Source organism: Triticum urartu, chromosome 7A, assembly GCF_056163025.1.
Source record: "Triticum urartu cultivar PI428250 chromosome 7A, HENAU_Tu73, whole genome shotgun sequence".
Lineage (NCBI taxonomy): Eukaryota > Viridiplantae > Streptophyta > Magnoliopsida > Poales > Poaceae > Triticum > Triticum urartu.
Window position 1 is genome coordinate 550650076 of NC_141879.1, and position 21698 is coordinate 550671773.

At 50.5% G+C, this 21698-nt stretch overlaps 1 protein-coding gene, 1 long non-coding RNA gene and 1 pseudogene across 2 annotated transcripts; all 3 read left to right on the forward strand.

The window, feature by feature from the left end:
- The first annotated feature begins 539 nt into the window (after window positions 1-539).
- Window positions 540-2015, forward strand: LOC147960388 (uncharacterized). Its single transcript, XM_087533325.1, has 2 exons — window positions 540-1123; window positions 1457-2015. Exons 1-2 carry the CDS (start codon window positions 540-542, stop codon window positions 2013-2015), a joined length of 1143 nt encoding a protein of 380 aa, XP_087389451.1.
- Window positions 2016-3698: 1683 nt separating this feature from the next.
- On the forward strand, window positions 3699-11836 carry LOC125524058 (uncharacterized). Its single transcript, XR_007290534.2, has 2 exons — window positions 3699-3889; window positions 11531-11836. It is a non-coding gene; the product is annotated as an uncharacterized LOC125524058 (long non-coding RNA).
- Window positions 6326-11520, forward strand: LOC147960389 (uncharacterized; annotated as a pseudogene).
- Window positions 11837-21698: the final 9862 nt, after the last annotated feature.

Sequence of the window (21698 nt, forward strand, 5' to 3'; positions counted from 1 at the left end):
CGAGGAGGTGGTCACCCCTGTCGCCTCCCACCCGCCTCGGTCGGTGTCCTACGTCCGTCGGGCTCGGGCCTCGTCGACCCCGGTGACGGCTTCCCGCCGCAGCGTCCGGCTCGACGCGGATCGCCCGGCCGGCCTCCAAGCGCCGTCCATCTCCGAGCGGGCTGAGATTCGGGCTGCGGCCCGGAACCTCGAGACAAGTGCGACCGACATCCCTTCCAGTTCTTCCAGCTGCTCTTTTTCTGCTCTCGAAGTTGTCCCGCTCGGCCGCCTTGCCAAGGTGGCCCTAGACTCGGCCGTAGTTTTCCGGGGGGGAGGTTGCCCCCCCCCTCTTGGAGCAGATTGCGGCTATCCAGGCCCGCGAGATCCTTGACGGGAAACTAGCCGAGACTCGGGCCCGCCTCCTGCGCACCCCGGCACCCCAGCCCACTGGGACGCCGGTCGAGGAGATTCATGGCCGCACTCGCTCCCACATAGCCGCTCTTCGAGCCCACAGTGCTTCCACCGTCCTAGGGTCAAGCAGCCCCTCAATGGCGGTTTAGATGCGCGCCCTTTTCTGGAACATTCGCGGCTTCGGCCATGACGGCCGCCACCAGCTAGTTGAGTACATCCGAGACGAGCACATCGACATCATCGCCATCCAAGAAACCATGCGCACAGATTTCTGTCTCCCCGAGCTTTACAGCCTTAGTTCCCACCTGTTCGCCTGGCATTGGCTCCCTTCTAGTGGGAACAATGGCCCCTCGGGTGGCATCCTCTTAGGTGTTAAGGATGCCACCTTTGAGGTGGGAGGTATGGATCAGGGTGAGTTCTTCGTTAGTATGGAGATCTTCGAGCGTGCGCTCAACTTCAAATGGGAGGCCATCATCGTCTACGGACCGGCGGATCACAGCCGCTCCCCGACCTTCCTCGCCGAGCTGCAGCAGAAGATCTCCGCTTCCCCCCTACCTGTTGTGGTGGGTGGTGACTTTAACCTCATCCGCTCCCCGGATGAGAAGAACAATGACCGGGTTAATCGCCCCCGGATGCAGATGTTTAACGACTGCATCGCGGAGCTTGGCCTCCGTGAGCTCGAGCGCACGGGGGCCCGGTTCACCTGGACTAACCGCCAGGCAAACCCGACGCAGTCTGTCCTGGACCGCGTCTTAGTTTCCTCGGAATGTGAACTCAGATGCCCCTGGCCTCGGTTTAGGCTATTACCAGGATCAGCTCTGATCATGTCTCTCCCCTCCTCTCCTCTGTTGATGAACGCCCCCCATCCCCCCGGTTTCGGTTCGAGCTCTTCTAGCTCAACCAAGCCGGGTTCCGCGAGGCTGTTACGGCTAAGTGGACCGCCACACGCGACTCCCCCCACCGCGCCATGTCCGCGGTCGACTCCTGGCAGTTTTGCGCCAAGCTAGCCCGCCAGTTTATGAAGAGCTGGGGCGCGAATCTCGGCTGTGATATCCGTGACCGCAAGGAAGGCCCTCTTAAGCGCCATCCAGGCCCTGGACGCCCGTGCTGACTCGTCCGGGATCTCCCCGGATGAGTGGATGTTGAGATATGATCTCGAGGACCAGCTTTCGTTCATTTATGCTGACGAGGAGGCCTACTGGTGGTTGCACGGCACCCAACGATGGGTGCTCCAGGGCGACGCCAACACAGCCTACTTCCAGGCGATTGCCAACGGCCAGCGTCGTCGCAACTCCATTCACTCCCTGTGGGCGGGTGATACTCAGCTTGTTCGACCCTCGGACATCCGCGCCCACGTTGATGGCTTCTATAAAGCCCTTTTCACCCCCACCCCTCGGGGTGGGGCTACGCTGGCCCCAGATACCTGGTCGGGTGCCCAGCTTGTTTCCGCCAAGGCCAATGCCGCTTTAGTGGCGCTTCTCGGAGGAGGAGGATGGCGCTCTAGCGGGAGGCGGATGTCCCAGATTAGGCTAAATGGCTCGATGGCGCTCATCAGCGGGAGGCGGATGTCCCTCCGTCGTGCGACTGACGCAATCTTCAAATTGTGTGGTTACCTGCAGCTTTGACGGCCGCTTAGCCGCCCCCAGGACCGGGACGTCATCATCGCCCTCCTCTCCGATCTGCGCTTGATGGCGCTCCGCGTGGCTCCCCCGCTGCCGCCTCCTCTACCTGAGCCTGACTAGACCGCCTGGCGGCTTTGTGGTTTGTGGCGTGTGTGTTTTGGTGTTAGGACTTGTTGTGCTGTGCCCTCAGCATTGACCCTTTCTTGTACTATTTGTCCCTGTGGACCTCCGTGTGTGTGTGCATGTTTGTGTGTTGGACCTTGTTGGATGCTTGTTGTGCGGTTGGCTTTATAATATAAAGCGGGGCGAAAGCTTTTTTCGGTACAAGCACAGTAGGGCAGTTTTCATGTATCCCGCAAAACACATGGCAAGTGACAGCTTTGGGTGTGGGAGAGGAGACGGGCGTGTGGGCGAACTGATAAATGCCCACACACCAGCCCCTGTACGTGAGTGAAAACTGACGTGTGGGCGAACTACTAAACGCCCACATATCAGCCCCTCCGTGTGGTGAAATGAACGTGTGGGCGGCCGGGTGAATACCCACACACCAACCCAGTCCTACGTGGCATAAACATGCCAAGATTCGTACACCCACAAATAGACGCGGATCCACGCGTGTGGGCAAGATGCAAACGCCCACACGTATGGGCGTTAGTATTTTCGAAATTCTTTGTGCGTGTACATGCGCCATTTATACTGAATAGGCTAGCTAGCTAGCATATATAACCTGCTGCTTATGAGTGTTCTCCGAAAGGATCAATCAATCTAATCCGCGCTCTACTCGCCGGAAATACATAGGCAGCCAAGGACTTGAGAAATACTAGCTTGCTGCGAACGAGTGTTCTCTCTGGTGGTGAACTTGATTCAGTCATAGCACTGCAGAGAGATGGAGACTCGAACGCGACGCCGGCTGGAAGGTAGACCAATCAAACTGAATCGGCTATAACCAAGAGATATAATATGATCGTTTATCATATAAAAGAAAGAGGGAAAATAGGAAGGAATCGCTCTGGATATTCTTATCTCGACGTAGATGGCAACGTCGAGTGCGATCTCTCAGAAGATTTCTCTCCGTTCTGTTTTAAAAAAAGAGTCGGGACCTCTTTTCCGAATATTGCAAAAAAAAGCATGGTTTCTAGCATACAGTGGTTTACAAAACTTTGGTTTTTTCTGAAGCCAACGCAGCAAAGTATTTAAAACCATGATATTTTTCAGAAACCACAGTATTCTTAGAAAATTTTAAAAAAACTTTGCTGCCAAAAGCAGCCTCATTGTTTTCTTTTGGTGTGTGTTTATTTGGTGCAATTGGACTTTGAAAGGAAAAGACTACATGTGCGTGTATGTGGCCAATTCTGACTTATTCGACTCAGACAATTTTTCGCCTTAACTCCTGCTATGTTTTATCAGGTCTGAAACTGACCACATTCCTTCAGTTTCATCAATTGATTAAAAAAAATCCGTTTCAGCATGTTCTTTCTCTCACAAACTACCACACCAGCTAGCTCATTGATACTCTTAGATAGATGCCCTAACGTGTGTTGTGTTGAATAATTGCAGGCGTAGCATGCCATTAATTTTATGACTGATGGAGTAATAATAGACTAATAGGTGTGTTGATGAAGTATATTGGTGGCTCTGAAAGAATAGGAAGTTGTATAACAACTAAGAAAATATGTGGAGCTAAGGCAAAACCGAAGATTATCTCTCAGGCTTTGTATTACTTTTCCTGGTGGAATAATATTTCCAGTTTGTGCTGGTGTATTCTTGGTCTCTCTTCCCTGACCCTCTCTCTCTCCCTCCCTCCCTCCCCCTCCGTGGTGGCGGCACAGCAGAGTACAAAATTGGAGGCTGTCGTGGTTCAGTGGTAGGTTGTGCAAGTAAGTTCAGATTAGGGACTATCGTTCTCATAGTATAGTTTGCAGAGGTAGATCTTGCAAGCGTATCAGGTTTAGTTAAGTTTTTGTACCCTTGTCGAGATGCAATGCCACTGATAAAGCTGTTTTGTTGACATAGCTACTTTGTTCCCGAATTTTACTGATATCTATCTGATTTTTGAACTGGTTTATGTGTTGGCTTAGATAGTACTCTATATTTATTACTTTTTCCCTTTCATTCCTTAAAATCTCATTTTTTTCCCTGGTGGCTCTTTTGAGCTCTGACATAGCAACAAGATAGTATATCGGTTACTCGGAAACTATTCGCCGGCGACATCGGACACCATTTGAACTCGTACGAACGCTCCTCTCTGGCGACCGTTGAGGCGTCCTGAGCTCCCCGCCGGTGCGCTGCTCGGCCCTGGCTGCAGTGGCCATGCAGTGTGCCGCCGGTGTGCCAGAGCTGGCCGCGGCCGTTGGCCTGGGGCCGACGCTCAGCTGCGCTCCCCCGAAGGTGAGTTGGGCGGATCTCGCGGAGGAGGACGAGGCGGAGGATGGCCCGGTGGAGCGGCACGTAAAGCTCGCCCCGCCCTTGTTTGGGGAGTTCTGGGCGGCGGCACGGCCGGCTCATCGCCGGGCCGCTGGCGCGTCGAGGAGGTCTTGGCCACGGGGCACGCCGGTGGCTCGCCGGGGCGCTGGACTTTGGGCTCCTCTGATTCGGCGGAGCTCCGTGTGCCTCCGCGTCGGCCGTCGCTGGTTGCGTCGGGCAGGTCCCTGGCTGTGGGTGTGACAGCCGGCTCGTCCGGTGTTGGGGGTATGGTCGGGGCGGCTGTCCCCGCCGCCGCCGGCGGTCCTGGTCGAGGGAGATCCCCTCCGCTTGGACCCTGCCTTGCCCCCTCCGCTGCATGGGCCGTCTGGGGCTGCGCGGCTGTTGGGCCGGTTCGCGGCCGGGCCGGGCCCAATGCTGTGGCGACTGGTGGGCCGTCTCCCCTGGAGATTGCCGCCGCGGCCCAGCGGGCCCAGGATATCCTGACCCGGATCAACCGGGAGTGGCGCCTCGCACCAGCCGATCCGACCTGTTGGCTGTGGATCCAACGGGGTGGATCTAATCTGCGGTGTGGTTGGCCGGCTTCTAGGGTCAATGTGGCACGAGGGCACCGCTTCGCCCGTCTCATCCACCCCGCGTCACCGCCTTCACATTCTGCTGCTTCTTTCCCGCTCGCGTCGCCTGTTCTCTCTCCCCCGTGCTCGTCCCAGGGTGCGTTTCTCCCGCCCCCCTCGTCGTTGTCCGCCTCCGCCCCTTCGCGCCCCCGCTCATACCTAGACGCTCTGATGGTTCGGGACGCCGACGATGGCCAGCCCCGGCCGAACCGCCCGCTGCCTACAGCGGCGGAGGGCCGCCCCGAGTCGTCCTCGTCGGCGCGCCAGTCTCTGGGGGAGTCTAGGCGGCTTGAGAGGTCGTCGGCAACATATTCCGGCACCTCGCTACGCCGGCCGCCTCCGCCGCGTGACCCGGCCAGGGATCCCCGTCTCCTCCTCCCTGGGTCCTCGGGTGATGTCTGGCGCAGCGAGGCCAATCGTCGGCGGCAGGCGGACCTGGACCGCAAGGCGGCCCTGCGGGAGGAGCTGGTGTCTCGTCCGTCTCCGGTTGCTCGGGACCGGGCGGTTTCGAACCCTTGCGAGCCTGTTGTCCGGGATGCTCCCCGCCCCTCGGATGGCGATTGGCGTCGCCGTGGCTCGGGGTCGGGCAGCTCCTACGCATGGCCCGTCTATGCGGCAGGGGGATGATGGTCAGGTCTCCTGTCGGGGGGATGACCGTCGTTCGCCACGCGATGCCGCCTCTGATAGGCGGCGGGGCGAGGTCCGGCTGGTGCGGTCTTCTCCCCCACGCCGGTCTCCGGAACAACAAGGTGCTCCTACTCAGAACAACAAGAAGAAGAAGCATAAGAAGAAGAAGTCCCATGGGGTGGCCGTTTGTCCAGTCCCGACCGAGGCTCCTGAGCAGGTGGCTCCGGAGCCTCCATCTAGTGTCGGCCGCCCCAGGACCCGTGAGGAGACGATGTGCATCAACTGTGGCTGCGCGGGACATTTTCGGTCGGAGTGTGAGGCCCCTCCCCGATGCCCCACTACCCTTGCTTACCTCGGGTATGGGACTGAGGGGGGCGACTTCTACTATGTGGATGCTGAGATTGAGGAGGAGGCGGTTCGGACGCACCTGGCGACAGTCACTCTCGCCCCCGGGCATGACTTGCCGTCTGGGGTGGTGATCTCGGTTGCCCTCATCCAGGCTGAGCTCGCCACCTACATTGGCGACTTCCACGACTCCGACTTCACTTGGGAGGTGACCGAGACGGCCCCCTCTCCTTCTCGACCCCCTTCCCATTTGTTGAGCTGCTCCGTGTGTGTTCCCATGACTTCATCCACTGCCCATCCACAAGTTCATGATCTTCGTCCGTGCTGCTGATGCGGAGCCTGACCCAGTGCCTTCTTCGGAAAAGGTGTGGGTCCTTGTCTACGGCTTGCCTCGTGGCGGCCGGGCGGCGCCGCGGGGTGGCAAGCTTGCCCACATCCTTAAGGCGATCTCCGAGCCGGTGGGCAAGCTGGTGACCGCTGATCTGGCTTCCTTTGAGGATGATGGCCCCGTCCGCATTGAGATTCTCTGCCCCGCTCCGGCCGAGATTGATGGTCTGTCCTTGGTATTCTACTTCGGCAAGAAAGGATTGCGCCTCACCTTCGATCTTGAGTCCTCGGCCCCTCAGGATCTGCTTGGGCCGGCACCTGATGGCACTGTGCCTCATCAGGGTGAGGGGCATGGTGGCGATGGGGCCTCATCTGGGGAGAGCTCCTCTGGTGAGGATGATGATGATGAGGTTCCGCCTGCTACGTCTGATGGGCGGCGTAGCCCAGTTTCTACTAGTGGTGGGTCTTCCTTCCCTGCCGGGGTGGCCTCTCTGGTGGCGTCGGGGGGTGGGTCTGTGGTCATTTCAGTCCCTCCCCCTATCGCAACCCCAGTGGCTGACCCGAAGTTCATGGAGGAGGACGTGGTGAGTGTGGGGATGGAGGTGCGCCCCTCATCATCACCGCGCTCTCCTGGGGTGGTCTGCTACTCGCGGTCGCTGGGGTCCCCCCTTCTCCAGCCTTGGGGTCCCCGGACCTGGAGCCATTTCCGCCCATGGACCTGGCCGTGGTGACCCCTACCGCGACGGGCTCCAAGCTTTGGGGCGGGGCCTCTTCACTGGTGGCCGCACGTTAGAGTGCGCGACTGAGCCAGTCCCGGGTCCTTCTGGATGGCCGTGTTCCGTCGATCCAGGAGAAGGCTGCCATGCGGGCGGCTGCCCGGTGACTTGTCCCCAGTTACTCCCCCCATCCCTTCTGGTCCTTCCTGTTCTAGTTCTCGGTTTTCTGTGCTTGGCTCCGCTCCGTTGTCTCATCTGGCAGAGGTGGCTTCCGATAGTGGCATCATGTTCCGTGGCGAGAAGGGGCCCATCCTTGAGCAGATCTCTGCTATTTGCGCCAACGAGCGGCTTGATGGGGCATTGGGTGAAGCCCGTGCTTGTGCTGCGCGTGGTGACCCCAGCACCCCGACGAACACTGACCCTGGTCATAGAGAGACCAGGAATAGTGTTGTGCCTCCTCTAGAGACTGTGGTGGAGACTCCCTCGGCAGTCCCTTCCCCGGTGAGGGAGCTGCGTGGGCGTCCTCCCACTCGTCTCAACACCGCTGAACACCGATTAGAGGTGTGTGGGTCTACCTCCAGGTCCGCTTCCCTTGAACCGGAGTCCTCCGCTGCCCCCCTACGCGGGGGCGGCGTGGCCGTCTGGTGAAGGCACCCCCCGACCCGCGATTGACGGGCGGGCTAGCTCGGCCCCGCTTGCGGGGCCTATGAACTCCACTGAGGTTATTAAATGAAGCTCCTATGTTGGAACATCATGGGCTTCGTCCTCACTGGCCGGAGGCGTCAGCTCATCGAGTATTTGCGCCAGGAGGAGATTGACATTGTGGGCTTGCAAGAGACGATTCGCCAAGACTTTAGTATGCATGAGCTCCAGGGGCCGTCCCGCCACCAGTTTGCCTGGCAGTGGTTGCCTTCTACGGGGCAGTCTGGCAGTATTTTGCTCGGAGTCCGGGAGGATGTTTTCTCGGTTGAGGATATGGACCAAGGGGAATTCTTCCTGAGCATGTCCGTTACTGACCGACGAGTCCACTTCAGCTGGGAGGTGACTTTCGTCTATGGTCTTGTGGATCATGCTCGCTCTGCTGGCTTCTTCGCCGAGTTTAAAAATAAGGTGGAGAGGTGCACCACCCCGATGGTGGTGGCCGGTGACTTCAACCTCATTAGGTGGGCTTTTGATAAAAGCTCACCTAATGTTGATCGGGTCCGCATGCATCTATTTAACGACTGCATTGCGGACCTTGCGCTCCATGAGATAGCCCGCGTAGGGGCTAGGTTCACGTGGACGAATAAGCAGGCGGACCCCATCTGGAGTGTCTTGGATCGGGTTTTTGTGTCGGCTCAGTGGGAGGTGATGTTCCCACTGTGTTCTCTCAAGGCGGTCACTCGGATTGGCTCTGATCATACCCCTCTGTTGTTCTCGTCAGGGGATGAGGCCCCCTAGGACTCATCGCTTCTGCTTCGAGACATTTTCGCTGGAGCAATCGGGTTTCTTTGAGATGGTTCGCGACCGCTGGCTAGAGGCGGTCGCGTCCCCGCCCCATGTGTTTTGTGTTGTGGATGTCTGGCATCACTGTGTGAAACTGTCTTGTCAGGCCATGAAGGGCTGGGGGCGAATCTTGGTGCTGATCTCGGGCCCGTAAAGGGGCCTTGCTAGATCGGATTAAGGTTTTGGATGACCTTGCTAATGGGGAGGGCTTGTGTCCTGACGACTGGCTTAGGATATACGCCCTCGAGTCCTCGCTCATGGACATCTACAAGAGCGAGGAGCTCTTCTGGCAGCGTCGAGGGGGCTAGAACTGACTCCTTAAGGGGGATGCGAACACTGCCTACTTCCGAGCGATTGCTAATGGTCGCAGGCGGAAGTGTGCCATCCCTTTCCTCTGGGATGGGGATGTTCTTCTGGAAAGCCTAGAGGACATCTCCACCCATATTTACTCCTTCTATAAGGAGCTGTTCTCGGCTGAGCCACGTGGAGGCGTCTGTCTCTGCGCTGACTTCTGGCCACTTGCTGACCAGGTCTCCGATGCGGAGAATGTGGATCTTACTCTCCCGTTCTCCCCTGAGGAGGTTGGTCGAGCGATTACCTCTATGAAGGCTTGCTCGGCCCTGGGACCGAATGGGCTCCCGGTAGTCTTTTCCAGAAATTCTGGGAGATCTTACGCCCGGTCATTATGCCCATGTTTCATGAGTTCTATATAGGAACCTTGGACATGGCTAGGATTAACTATGGTGTCACATCCATGATCCCCAAAGTAGTTGGGGCGACAGATATTCGACACTTCCGCCCCATCATGGTGATCAACGTGTTGGAGCGAATCTTTGCGAAGGTTTGCGCAACTCGCTTATCCCCGGTGGCGGAAAGGATTGCCCACCCCCTCCAGTCCGCGTTCCTGAAGGGCCGGCGGATCCATGACGGTATCCTAGCCCTTCACGAGATCGTCCATGAGGTGGTGTCGAAGGGGCTTAAGGGGGTCTTCCTCAAATTGGACTTTCAGAAGGCGTATGACCGGCTGGATTGGTCCTTTTTGCGGTTGGTAATGGAACGGCGCGGCTTTGACGAGAGGTGGTGTTCCTGGATCATGCAACTGGTTAGATCTAGGAACACGTCGATCAACATCAATGGCGAAGTGGGACCTTTTTTCCAGGCTTCCAGAGGGGTAAAGCAACGGGACCCTATCTCCCCCTTGCTTTTCAACCTTGCAGTTGATGCCCTTAAGGGTGTAATTAGTCACCTCATCCTGGAGGGGGGGTTACTCACTTACAGTATGCGGATGATACCACGATTATGGTGGAAGGCTCGGACTCGGACATTGTTAATCTTAAGTTCCTGCTGCTCTGCTTTGAGGAAATGTCTGGACTTAAGATTAACTTTGATAAAAGCAAGGTGGTGGTCTTTGGCTACTCTAAGGCTGTCCAGCTTCGGATTGCTGATAACCTCAACTGTAGGCTGGCGACATTCCCCATATCTTACTTGGGGATGCCCCTGGCTGAGTCCAGGATCTTGGTGAGTGGGTATGATCCGCTTGTGGGACGAGTAGCGTCCCGTGCAGAGCCCTGGTGTGGTAGGTTCACCTCTAAGGGTAGCAAAACTGTCATCGTTAGGTTTTTCTGGCAGGCAGGAGATGGTCGGCCAAAGTACCATATGGTGAAGTGGGCTGACATTTGCTTGCCGAAGGACCAAGGTAGGTTGGGCATCCCTGCATCTCACCGGATGAACGTTACGCTTATGCTGCGTTGGGTTTGGCGGATCTTGCGGGGAGATGGGGGGCTGTGGTTGTAGCTGGTTAAGTCCAAGTACTTGCAGGGCCAACCCCTCTTGTCTTGCTCACAGTCGGCTGGGTCCCAGTTCTGGAAATCTATTCAGACCATCAAGGAAGATATTAGGCTGGGTTTGCGTTTCTTGGTTGGTAATGGGTCTGGAACCCAATTTTGGTTGGACCCATGGCTTGAGGGCAAGCCTCCCCGCTTGCGGTTCTCGCGGCTCTTTGCGATTTGTGAGGACCCGACCATTCTTGTATTTGCGGCTGCTTTGGAGGAAGGATGGAACATTGCGTTCCGCCGCTCCTTCGGACCTGATGAGGTACGGGAATGTGACGACCTGAGGGAAGTAGTCCCTCTGCTTCTGTCCCTGGATCCTAACACTGTTTCTTGGAGCCTTTCCCCTTCGGGAGAATTCTCCGTTAGTTCGGCCTATCAGGCGTTAGGTCGGATGCCGGTTCTATAGTGGTTAGAGCCACTGTGGAAGGCACCGTTACCCTTGAAGATTAAGATTTTTGTTTGGCAGCTTCTCCGAGACCGTCTACCTTCGGCGACCGAGGTCCTGAAACGCCATGGTCCGGGCAATGGACTTTGCCATTTGTGCCATGTCCCAGAAACGGGAACGCACATTTTGTTTTCTTGCGTAGCAGCGCTGGCACTTTGGTGCTTCGTACATGAGGCTTTAGGGCCAGAGTGGGAGGCCATGACCTTGCAGGGTTTTTGCGGGTTAGGGCTACTCAGGTTGGCCGTAAGCGCCGACTATTCTGGCTCATCTTCGCAGCTATGATGTGGACTCTCTGGACTATTCGCAACAAGATGGTGATTGAGCGGGTGTTCCCGCGATGTGCTTCTGACTCGTTCTTCAAATTTCTTGCCTTCCTGCAGCACTGGCATCTGCTCGCTAGGCCGAGGGATTGTGATCGTCTTCAGCTTTTCCTGGACGCCCTGGTGTCTATCGCGCGTCGGCTCTCCGGCTTCGTAGCTTGCCCCTAGTGGCTTTGTGTTTCTTCTTCTTTCATTTGGGCGTCCTTGTGTTGTGGCCCCAACATTTCTCGTTTATGAAAGTGCTTGAGATGTGGTTGTATGGACATATGCTTTATCTATAAAGCGGGGCGAAAGCCTGTTTCGAGATCTAGGTTACTCGTAGGCAATACCTTTCCTGTGATATCACATTTGTTGTGCTCTTGACTCTTTTTCTTCTTATCTTGCAGGTACTCAAATAGTTGCCTTATTTCTCCTTCTGCTAATAAATGTGATAATGGACAACCTTGGTACATAGGGAAAATGAGAGGCAAAGGCCAGACCCATATTATGCACATCATACTTAGATTTCTGTAATTCGTCATGAATGCTTATTGTGCAAGGTTTTAGATTTCTATATTTGTTCTTTGACATATGGAAGTTACACTTGTGAGTAATTAGGTCATAGAACATTGATTTGATTTATCTTCTGTCGGTAAGCATTGTCCTGTAACAAACATTTAGTAAGGGCATATATAATCGGGGGATAAGCAATCTATGATGTTATACCTTACTACTTGTAGGGTTTCGTAGTAATTTCAAAAAATTTCCTACGCACACGCAAGATCATGTGATGCATAGCAACGAGGGGGAGAGTGTTGTCTACGTACCCAACGCAGACCGACTGCGGAAGCGCTGACACGACGTAGAGGAAGTAGTCGTACGTCTTCACGATCCAACCGATCAAGCACCGAAACTACGACACCTCCGAGTTCGAGCACACGTTCAGCTCGATGACGATCCCCGGACTCCGATCCAGCAAAGTGTCGGGGACGAGTTCCGTCAGCACGACGGCGTGGTGACGATCTTGATGAACTACAGCAATAGGGCTTCGCCTAAACTCCGCTACAGTATTATCGAGGAATATGGTGGCAGGGGGCACCGCACACGGCTAAGGAATAGATCACGTGGATCAACTTGTGTGTTCTAGGGTGCCTCTACCTCAGTATATAAAGGAGCCAAGGGGGGAGGCTGGCCGGCCACAAGGGGTGCGCCAGGAGAGTCCTACTCCCTCCGGGAGTAGGATTCCCCCCCCCCAATCCTAGTTGGAATAGGATTCGCGGAGGGGGAAAAGAGGAGGAAGGGGCCGGCCACCTCTCCTAGTCCTAATAGGACTAGGGGAAGGGGGAGGTGCGCAGCCCATCTAGGGCAGCCCCTTCTCTTTTCCACTAAGGCCCACTATGGCCCATATAGCTCCCGGGGGGTTCTGCTAACCCTCCCGGTACTCCGGTAAAATCCCGATTTCACCCGGAACACTTCCGATGTCCAAACATAGACTTCCAATATATCAATCTTTACGTCTCGACCATTTCGAGACTCCTCGTCATGTCTGTGATCACATCCGGGACTCCGAACAACCTTCGGTACATCAAAATGCATAAACTCATAATATAACTGTCATCGTAACCTTAAGCGTGCGGACCCTACGTGTTCGAGAACAATGTAGACATGACCGAGACACGTCTCCGGTCAATAACCAATAGCGGGACCTGGATGCCCATATTGGCTCCTACATATTCTACGAAGATCTTTATCGGTCAGACCGCATAACAACATACGTTGTTCCCTTTGTCATCGGTATGTTACTTGCCCGAGATTCGATCATCGGTATCCAATACCTAGTTCAATCTCGTTACCGGCAAGTCTCTTTACTCGTTCCGTAATACATCATCTCACAACTAACATATTAGTTGTAATGCTTGCAAGGCTTATGTGATGTGTATTACCGAGAGGGCCCAGAGATACCTCTCCGACAATCGGAGTGACAAATCCTAATCTCGAAATACGCCAACCCAACATCTAACTTTGGAGACACCTGTAATGCTCCTTTATAATCACCCAGTTACGTTGTGACGTTTGGTAGCACCCAAAGTGTTCCTCCGGCAAACAGGAGTTGCATAATCTCATAGTCATAGGAACATGTATAAGTCATGAAGAAAGCAATAGCAACATACTAAACGATCAGGTGCTCAGCTAATGGAATGGGTCATGTCAATCAGATCATTCAACTAATGATGTGATCTCGTTAATCAAATAACAATTCATTGTTCATGGTCAGAAAACATAACCATCTTTGATTAACGAGCTAGTCAAGTAGAGGCATACTAGTGACAGTTTGTTTGTCTATGTATTCACACATGTATTATGTTTCCGGTTAATACAATTCTAGAATGAATAATAAACATTTATCATGATTATAAGGAAATAAATAATAACTTTATTATTGCCTCTAGGACATATTTCCTTCAGTCTCCCACTTGCACTAGAGTCAGTAATCTAGATTACACAGTAATGATTCTAACACCCATGGAGCTTTGGTGCTGATCATGTTTTGCTCGTGGAAGAGGCTTAGTCAACGGGTCTGCTACATTCAGACTCATATGTATCTTGCAAATCTCTATGTCTCCCACCTGGACTAGATCCCGGATGGAATTGAAGCGTCTCTTGATGTGCTTGGTTCTCTTGTGAAATCTGGATTCCTTTGCCAAGGCAATTGCACCAGTATTGTCACAAAAGATTTTCATTGGTCCCGATGCACTAGGTATGACACCTAGATCGGATATGAACTCCTTCATCCAGACTCCTTCGTTTGCTGCTTTCGAAGCAGCTATGTACTCCGCTTCACATGTAGATCCCGCCACAACGCTTTGTTTAGAACTGCACCAACTGACAGCTCCACCGTTTAATGTAAACATGTATCCGGTTTGCGATTTAGAATTGTCTGGATCAGTGTCAAAGCTTGCATCAACGTAACCATTTATGATGAGCTATTTGTCACCTCCATATACGAGAAACATATCCTTAGTCCTTTTCAGGTATTTCAGGATGTTTTTGACCGCTGTCCAGTGATCCACTCCTGGATTACTTTGGTACCTCCCTGCTAGACTTATAGCAAGACACACATCAGGTCTGGTACACAGCATTGCATACATGATAAAGCCGATGGCTGAAGCATAGGGAACATCTTTCATTTTCTCTTTATCTTCTGCATTGGTCGGGCATTGAGTCTTACTCAATTTCACACCTTGTAACACAGGCAAGAACCCTTTCTTTGCTTGATCCATTTTGAACTTCTTCAAAATTTTGTCAAGGTATGTGCTTTGTGAAAGTCCAATTAAGCGTCTTGATCTATCTCTATAGATCTTAATGCCTAATATGTAAGCAGCTTCACCGAGGTCTTTCATTGAAAAACTTTTATCCAAGTATCCCTTTATGCTATCCAGAAATTCTATATCATTTCCAATCAGCAATATGTCATCCACATATAATATCAGAAATGCTACATAGCTCCCACTCACTTTCTTGTAAATACAGGCTTCTCCGAAAGTCTGTATAAAACTAAATGCTTTGATCACACTATCAAAACGTTTATTCCAACTCCGAGAGGCTTGCACCAGTCCATAAATGGATCGCTGGAGCTTGCACACTTTGTTAGCTCCCTTTGGATCGACAAAACCTTCCGGTTGCATCATATACAACTCTTCTTCCAGAAATCCATTCAGGAATGCAGTTTTGACATCCATCTGCCAAATTTCATAATCATAAAATGCGGCAATCGCTAACATGATTCGGACGGACTTAAGCATCGCTACGGGTGAGAAGGTCTCATCGTAGTCAATCCCTTGAACTTGCTGAAAACCTTTTGCGACAAGTCGAGCTTTGTAGACAGTAACATTACCATCAGCGTCAGTCTTCTTCTTAAAAATCCATTTGTTCTCAATTGCTTGCCGATCATCGGGCAGGTCAACCAAAGTCCATACTTTGTTCTCATACATGGATCCCATCTCAGATTTCATGGCTTTAAGCCACTTTGCGGAATCTGGGCTCACCATCGCTTCTTCATAGTTCGTAGGTTCATCATGATCTAGTAGCATGACTTCCAGAACAGGATTACCGTACCACTCTGGTGCGGATCTTACTCTGGTTGATCTACGAGGTTCAGTAGTATCTTGATCTGAAGTTTCATGATCATTATCATTGGCTTCCTCACTAACTGGTGTAGGTGTCACTGAAACAGTTTTCTGTGATGAACTACTTTCCAGTACTCGTCAAGTTCTACTTTCCTCCCACTCACTTCTTTCGAGAGAAACTACTTCTCTAGAAACGATCCATTCTTAGCAACGAATGTCTTGCCTTCGGATCTGTGATAGAAGGTGTACCCAACAGTTTCCTTTGGGTATCCTATGAAGACACATTTCTCCGATTTGGGTTCGAGCTTATCAGGTTGAAGCTTTTTCACATAAGCATCGCAGCCCCAAACTTTAAGAAACGACAACTTTGGTTTCTTGCCAAACCACAGTTCATAAGGCGTCGTCTCAACGGATTTTGATGGTGCCCTATTTAACGTGAATGCAGCTGTCTCTAGAGCATAACCCCAAAACGATAGCGGTAAATCAGTAAGAGACATCATAGATCGCACCATATCTAGTAAAGTACGATTACGACGTTCGGACACACCATTACGCTGTGGTGTTCCGGGTGGCGTGAGTTGCAAAACTATTCCACAGTTTTTCAAATGTACACCAAACTCATAACTCAAACATTCTCCTCCACTATCAGATCGTAGAAACTTTATTTTCTTGTTACAATGATTTTCAACTTCACTCTGAAATTCTTTGAACTTTTCAAATGTTTCAGATTTATGTTTCATTAAGTAGATATATCCATATCTGCTTAAATCATCTGTGAAGGTGAGAAAATAACGATATCCGCCACGAGCCTCAATATTCATCGGACCACATACATCGGTATGTATGATTTCAACAAATCTGTTGCTCTCTCCATAGTACCGGAGAACGGTGTTTTAGTCATCTTGCCCATGAGGCACGGTTCGCAAGTACCAAGTGATTCATAATCAAGTGGTTCCAAAAGTCCATCAGTATGGAGTTTCTTCATGCGCTTTACACCGGTATGACCTAAACGACAGTGCCACAAATAAGTTGCACTTTCATTATCAACTCTGCATCTTTTTGCTTCAACATTATGAATATGTGTATTACTACTATCGAGATTCAATAAAAATAGACCACTCTTCAAGGGTGCATGACCATAAAAGATATTACTCATGTAAATAGAACAACCATTATTCTCTGATTTAAATGAATAACCGTCTCGCATTAAACAAGATCCAGATATAATGTTCATGCTCAACGCTGGCACCAAATAACAATTATTTAGGTCTAATATTAATCCCGAAGGTAGATGTAGAGGTAGCGTGCCGACCGCGATCACATCAACTTTGGAACCGTTTCCCACGCGCATCGTCACCTCATCCTTTGCCAGTGCCCGCTTATTCCGTAGTCCCTATTTCGAGTTGCAAATATTAGCAACAGAACCAGTATCAAATACCCAGGTGCTACTGCGAGCTCTAGTAAGGTACACATCAATAACATGTATATCACATATACCTTTGTTCACCTTGCCATCCTTCTTATCCGCCAAATACTTGGGGCAGTTCCGCTTCCAGTGACCAGTCTGCTTGCATTAGAAGCACTCAGTTTCAGGCTTAGGTCCAGACTTGGGTTTCTTCTCCTGAGCAGCAACTTGCTTGCCGTTCTTCTTGAAGTTCCCCTTCTTCTTCCCTTTGCCCTTTTTCTTGAAACTAGTGGTTTTGTTAACCATCAACACTTGATGCTCCTTCTTGATTTCTACCTCCGCAGCTTTCAGCATTGCGAAGAGCTCGGGAATAGTCTTGTTCATCCCTTGCATATTATAGTTCATCACGAAGCTCTTGTAGCTTGGTGGCAGTGATTGGAGAATTCTGTCAATGACGCAATCATCCGGAAGATTAACTCCCAATTGAATCAAGTGATTATTATACCCAGACATTTTGAGTATATGCTCACTGACTGAACTGTTCTCCTCCATCTTGCAGCTATAGAACTTATTGGAGACTTCATATCTCTCAATTCGGGCATTTTCTTGAAATATTAACTTCAACTCCTAGAACATCTCATATGCTCCATGACGTTCAAAACGTCGTTGAAGTCCCGATTGTAAGCCGTAAAGCATGGCACACTGAACTATCGAGTAGTCATCAGCTTTGCTCTGCCAGACGTTCATAACATCTGGTGTTGCTCTAGCAGCAGGCCTGGCACCCAGCGGTGCTTCCAGGACGTAATTCTTCTGTGCAGCAATGAGGATAATCCTCACGTTACGGACCCAGTCCGTGTAATTGCTACCATCATCTTTCAACTTTGCTTTCTCAAGGAACGCATTAAAATTCAACGGAACAACAGCACGAGCCATCTATCTACAATCAACATAAACAAGCAAGATACTATCAGGTACTAAGTTCATGATAAATTTAAGTTCAATTAATCATATTACTTAAGAACTCCCACTTAGATAGACATCCCTCTAATCTTCTAAGTGATTACGTGATCCAAATCAACTAAACCATAACCGATCATCATGTGAGATGGAGTAGTTTTCAATGGTGAACATCGTTTATGTTGATCATATCTACTATATGATTCACGCTCGACCTTTCGGTCTCCGTGTTCCGAGGCCATATCCGCATATGCTAGGCTCGTCAAGTTTAACCTGAGTATTCTGCTTGTGCAAAACTGGCTTGCACCCGTTGTAGATGGACGTAGAGCTTATCACACCCGATCATCATGTGGTGTCTGGGCACGACGAACTTTGGCAACGGTGCATACTCAGGGAGAACACTTCTTGATAATTTAGTGAGAGATCATCTTATAATGCTACCGTCAATCAAAGCAAGATAAGATGCATAAAAAGATAAACATCACATGCAATCAATATAAGTGATATGATATGGCCATCATCTTGTGCTTGTGATCTCCATCTCCGAAGCACCGTCATGATCACCATCGTCACCGGCGCGACACCTTGATCTCCATCGTAGCATCGTTGTCGTCTTGCCAATCTTATGCTTCCACGACTATCACTACCGTTTAGTAATAAAGTAAAGCATTACATCGCGATTGCATTGCATACAATAAAGCGACAACCATATGGCTCCTGCCAGTTGCCGATAACTCGGTTACAAAACATGATCATCTCATACAATAAAATTCAGCATCATGCCTTGACCATATCACATCACAACATGCCCTGCAAAAACAAGTTAGACGTCCTCTACTTTGTTGTTGCAAGTTTTACGTGGCTGCTACGGGCTTAAGTAAGAACCAATATCACCTACGCATCAAAAACCACAACGATAGTTTGTCAAATAGACTCCGTTTTAACCTTTGCAAGGACCGGGCGTAGCCACACTCGGTTCAACTAAAGTTGGAGAGACAGTCGCCCGCAAGCCATCTATGTGCAAAGCACGTCGAGGGAACCGGTCTCACGTAAGCGTACGCGTAAGGTTGGTCCGGGTCGTCTCGTCCAACAATGCCGCCGAACCAAAGTATGACATGCTGGTAGGCAGTATGACTTATATCGCCCACAACTCACTTGTGTTCTACTCGTGCATATAACATCAACATAAATAACCTAGGCTCGGATGCCACTGTGGGGTTTCGTAGTAATTTCAAAAAATTTCCTACGCACACGCAAGATCATGTGATGCATAGCAACGAGGGGGAGAGTGTTGTCTATGTACCCAACGCAGACCGACTGCGGAAGCGCTGACACGACGTAGAGGAAATAGTCGTACGTCTTCACGATCCAACCAATCAAGCACCGAAACTACGGCACCTCCGAGTTCGAGCACACGTTCAGCTCGATGACGATCCCCGGACTCCGATCCAGCAAAGTGTCGGGGAAGAGTTCCGTCAGCACGACGGCGTGGTGATGATCTTGATGAACTACAGCAACAGGGCTTCGCCTAAACTCCGCTACAGTATTATCGAGGAATATGGTGGCAGGGGGCACCGCACACGGCTAAGGAATAGATCACGTGGATCAACTTGTGTGTTCTAGGGTGCCTCTACCTCAGTATATAAAGGAGCCAAGGGGGGGAGGCTGGCCGGCCACAAGGGGTGCGCTAGGAGAGTCCTACTCCCTCCGGGAGTAGGATTCCCCCCCCCCCAATCCTAGTTGGAATAGGATTCGCGGAGGGGGAAAAGAGGAGGAGGGGGCCGGCCACCTCTCCTAGTCCTAATAGGACTAGGGGAAGGGGGAGGTGCGCAGCCCATCTAGGGCAGCCCCTTCTCTTTTCCACTAAGGCCCACTATGGCCCATATAGCTCCCGGGGGGTTCCGGTAACCCTCCCGGTACTCCGGTAAAATCCCGATTTCACCCGGAACACTTCCGATGTCCAAACATAGACTTCCAATATATCAATCTTTACGTCTCGACCATTTCGAGACTCCTCGTCATGTCCGTGATCACATCCGGGACTCAGAACAACATTCGGTACATCAAAATGCATAAACTCATAATATAACTGTCATCGTAACCTTAAGCGTGCGGACCCTACGGGTTCGAGAACAATGTAGACATGACCGAGACACGTCTCCGGTCAATAACCAATAGAGGGACCTGGATGCCCATATTGGCTCCTACATATTCTACGAAGATCTTTATCGGTCAGACCGCATAACAACATACGTTGTTCCCTTTGTCATCGGTATGTTACTTGCCCGAGATTCGATCGTCGGTATCCAATACCTAGTTCAATCTCGTTACCGGCAAGTCTCTTTACTCGTTCCGTAATACATCATCTCACAACTAACATATTAGTTGTAATGCTTGCAAGGCTTATGTGATGTGTATTACCGAGAGGGCCCAGAGATACCTCTCCGACAATCGGAGTGACAAATCCTAATCTCGAAATACGCCAACCCAACATCTACCTTTGGAGACACCTGTAATGCTCCTTTATAATCACCAAGTTACGTTGTGACGTTTGGTAGCACCCAAAGTGTTCCTCCGGCAAACGGGAGTTGCATAATCTCATAGTCATAGGAACATGTATAAGTCATGAAGAAAGTAATAGCAACATACTAAACGATCAGGTGCTAAGCTAATGGAATGGGTCATGTCAATCAGATCATTCAACTAATGATGTGATCTCGTTAATCAAATAACAATTCATTGTTCATGGTCAGAAAACATAACCATCTTTGATTAACGAGCTAGTCAAGTAGAGGCATACTAGTGACACTTTGTTTGTCTATGTATTCACACATGTATTATGTTTCCGGTTAATACAATTCTAGCATGAATAATAAACATTTATCATGATTATAAGGAAATAAATAATAACTTTATTATTGCCTCTAGGGCATATTTCCTTCACTACTCAGCTAAGTTCTGGAGTTTGAGTTGTTCTTAGTTTGCAAATTTGTTCTCTCTTACATTCCCTAATGTATGTCTTCTTTATTTCCTTCGGTCTCTGCAGAAAGGAAACTCATTCAACTGGAATTAGTGTGTAGTTTTGAATTGTCAGTACATCAAGATTTAGATGGCTGGCCCAAGCTTCTCCTCTCGGACCCATGCTCCTGGATATTTGAATTCTGTTCTTTGAACCTCTTGTCCACACACCATAAAAAACTATTAGACGATCTCTGCCTCTGCTTTTGGAGAATGTCCACCTTTTGGAGACTGCTAAACCTTGATCTCAACCGTTGGTCGTGTCTCGGTGACAGGTCATTCACCTTGATGTCAACCCTTCTCTGTTAATATGAACCTTTTAACATCTATGAAACTACTATGCTCGATCTACTTCATATGAAAGTACTAAGCTTTCTTGCTTTATGAATGAACATTGCTCTACAGCAGGTCTATTACTATGTGTTCTTTTTTTATCACTAAAATGGCACTCTTGCGCATCTGCTCGATAAGCCAACCAACCTGTCATTGAAAGACGTTAACATATACTGCAACAAGTTTAGTGCACACAATCACACCGAGGAGGTACCCCGGGGCTAATCCAGTACTCTTGTTTACCAGAATTTTGTTGGACTTTCTATTTCTAATAGGTATATTGTTACTGCGTCAGAAACAAATGAGGTATGCATTCTAAGTTTGCATCAACTTTTTTTGCTGAATTCTGAAGATACAGTTCTACCGAGAATCAAGCTTTAGCTCAAGGATATGTGAGTATTGTGCACTCCCAGCTGGCCTAGATTCATGTCAGTTGGATGAATAGAGTTTGTTACCCTCCTGGTTAAGAATACATAAAGCATTCAAAACTACCATTCCCTACTAAAAATCAAAATTCAAGCTATCAAGACATTTAGTTGTTACGATGATGTGCATGTGATTTTGATTTGCATATTAGATAGTTGGGTTTTTCTTATATCTTGATACTTGGTGTGTAGTTGTGACCACGATGAAAATGCAGGAGCACGCTGGGAGCGATAGGTCGTGCCTGTTGCACACTCTGGATTCGACTATGAGTTCAAGAAGGAGATGTTCACCATCTGCTCTGGATCCATG

What these genes read in the sequence shown, in the direction of transcription:
- LOC147960388 (XM_087533325.1), top strand. Translation starts at nt 540, where the DNA reads ATGCGCGCCCTTTTCTGGAACATTCGCGGCTTCGGCCATGACGGCCGC. An exon ending in CGCCAGGCAAACCCGACGCA is followed by an intron (nt 1,124 to 1,456) that starts GTCTGTCCTGGA and finishes CGTGACCGCAAG; the next exon opens with GAAGGCCCTCTTAAGCGCCA.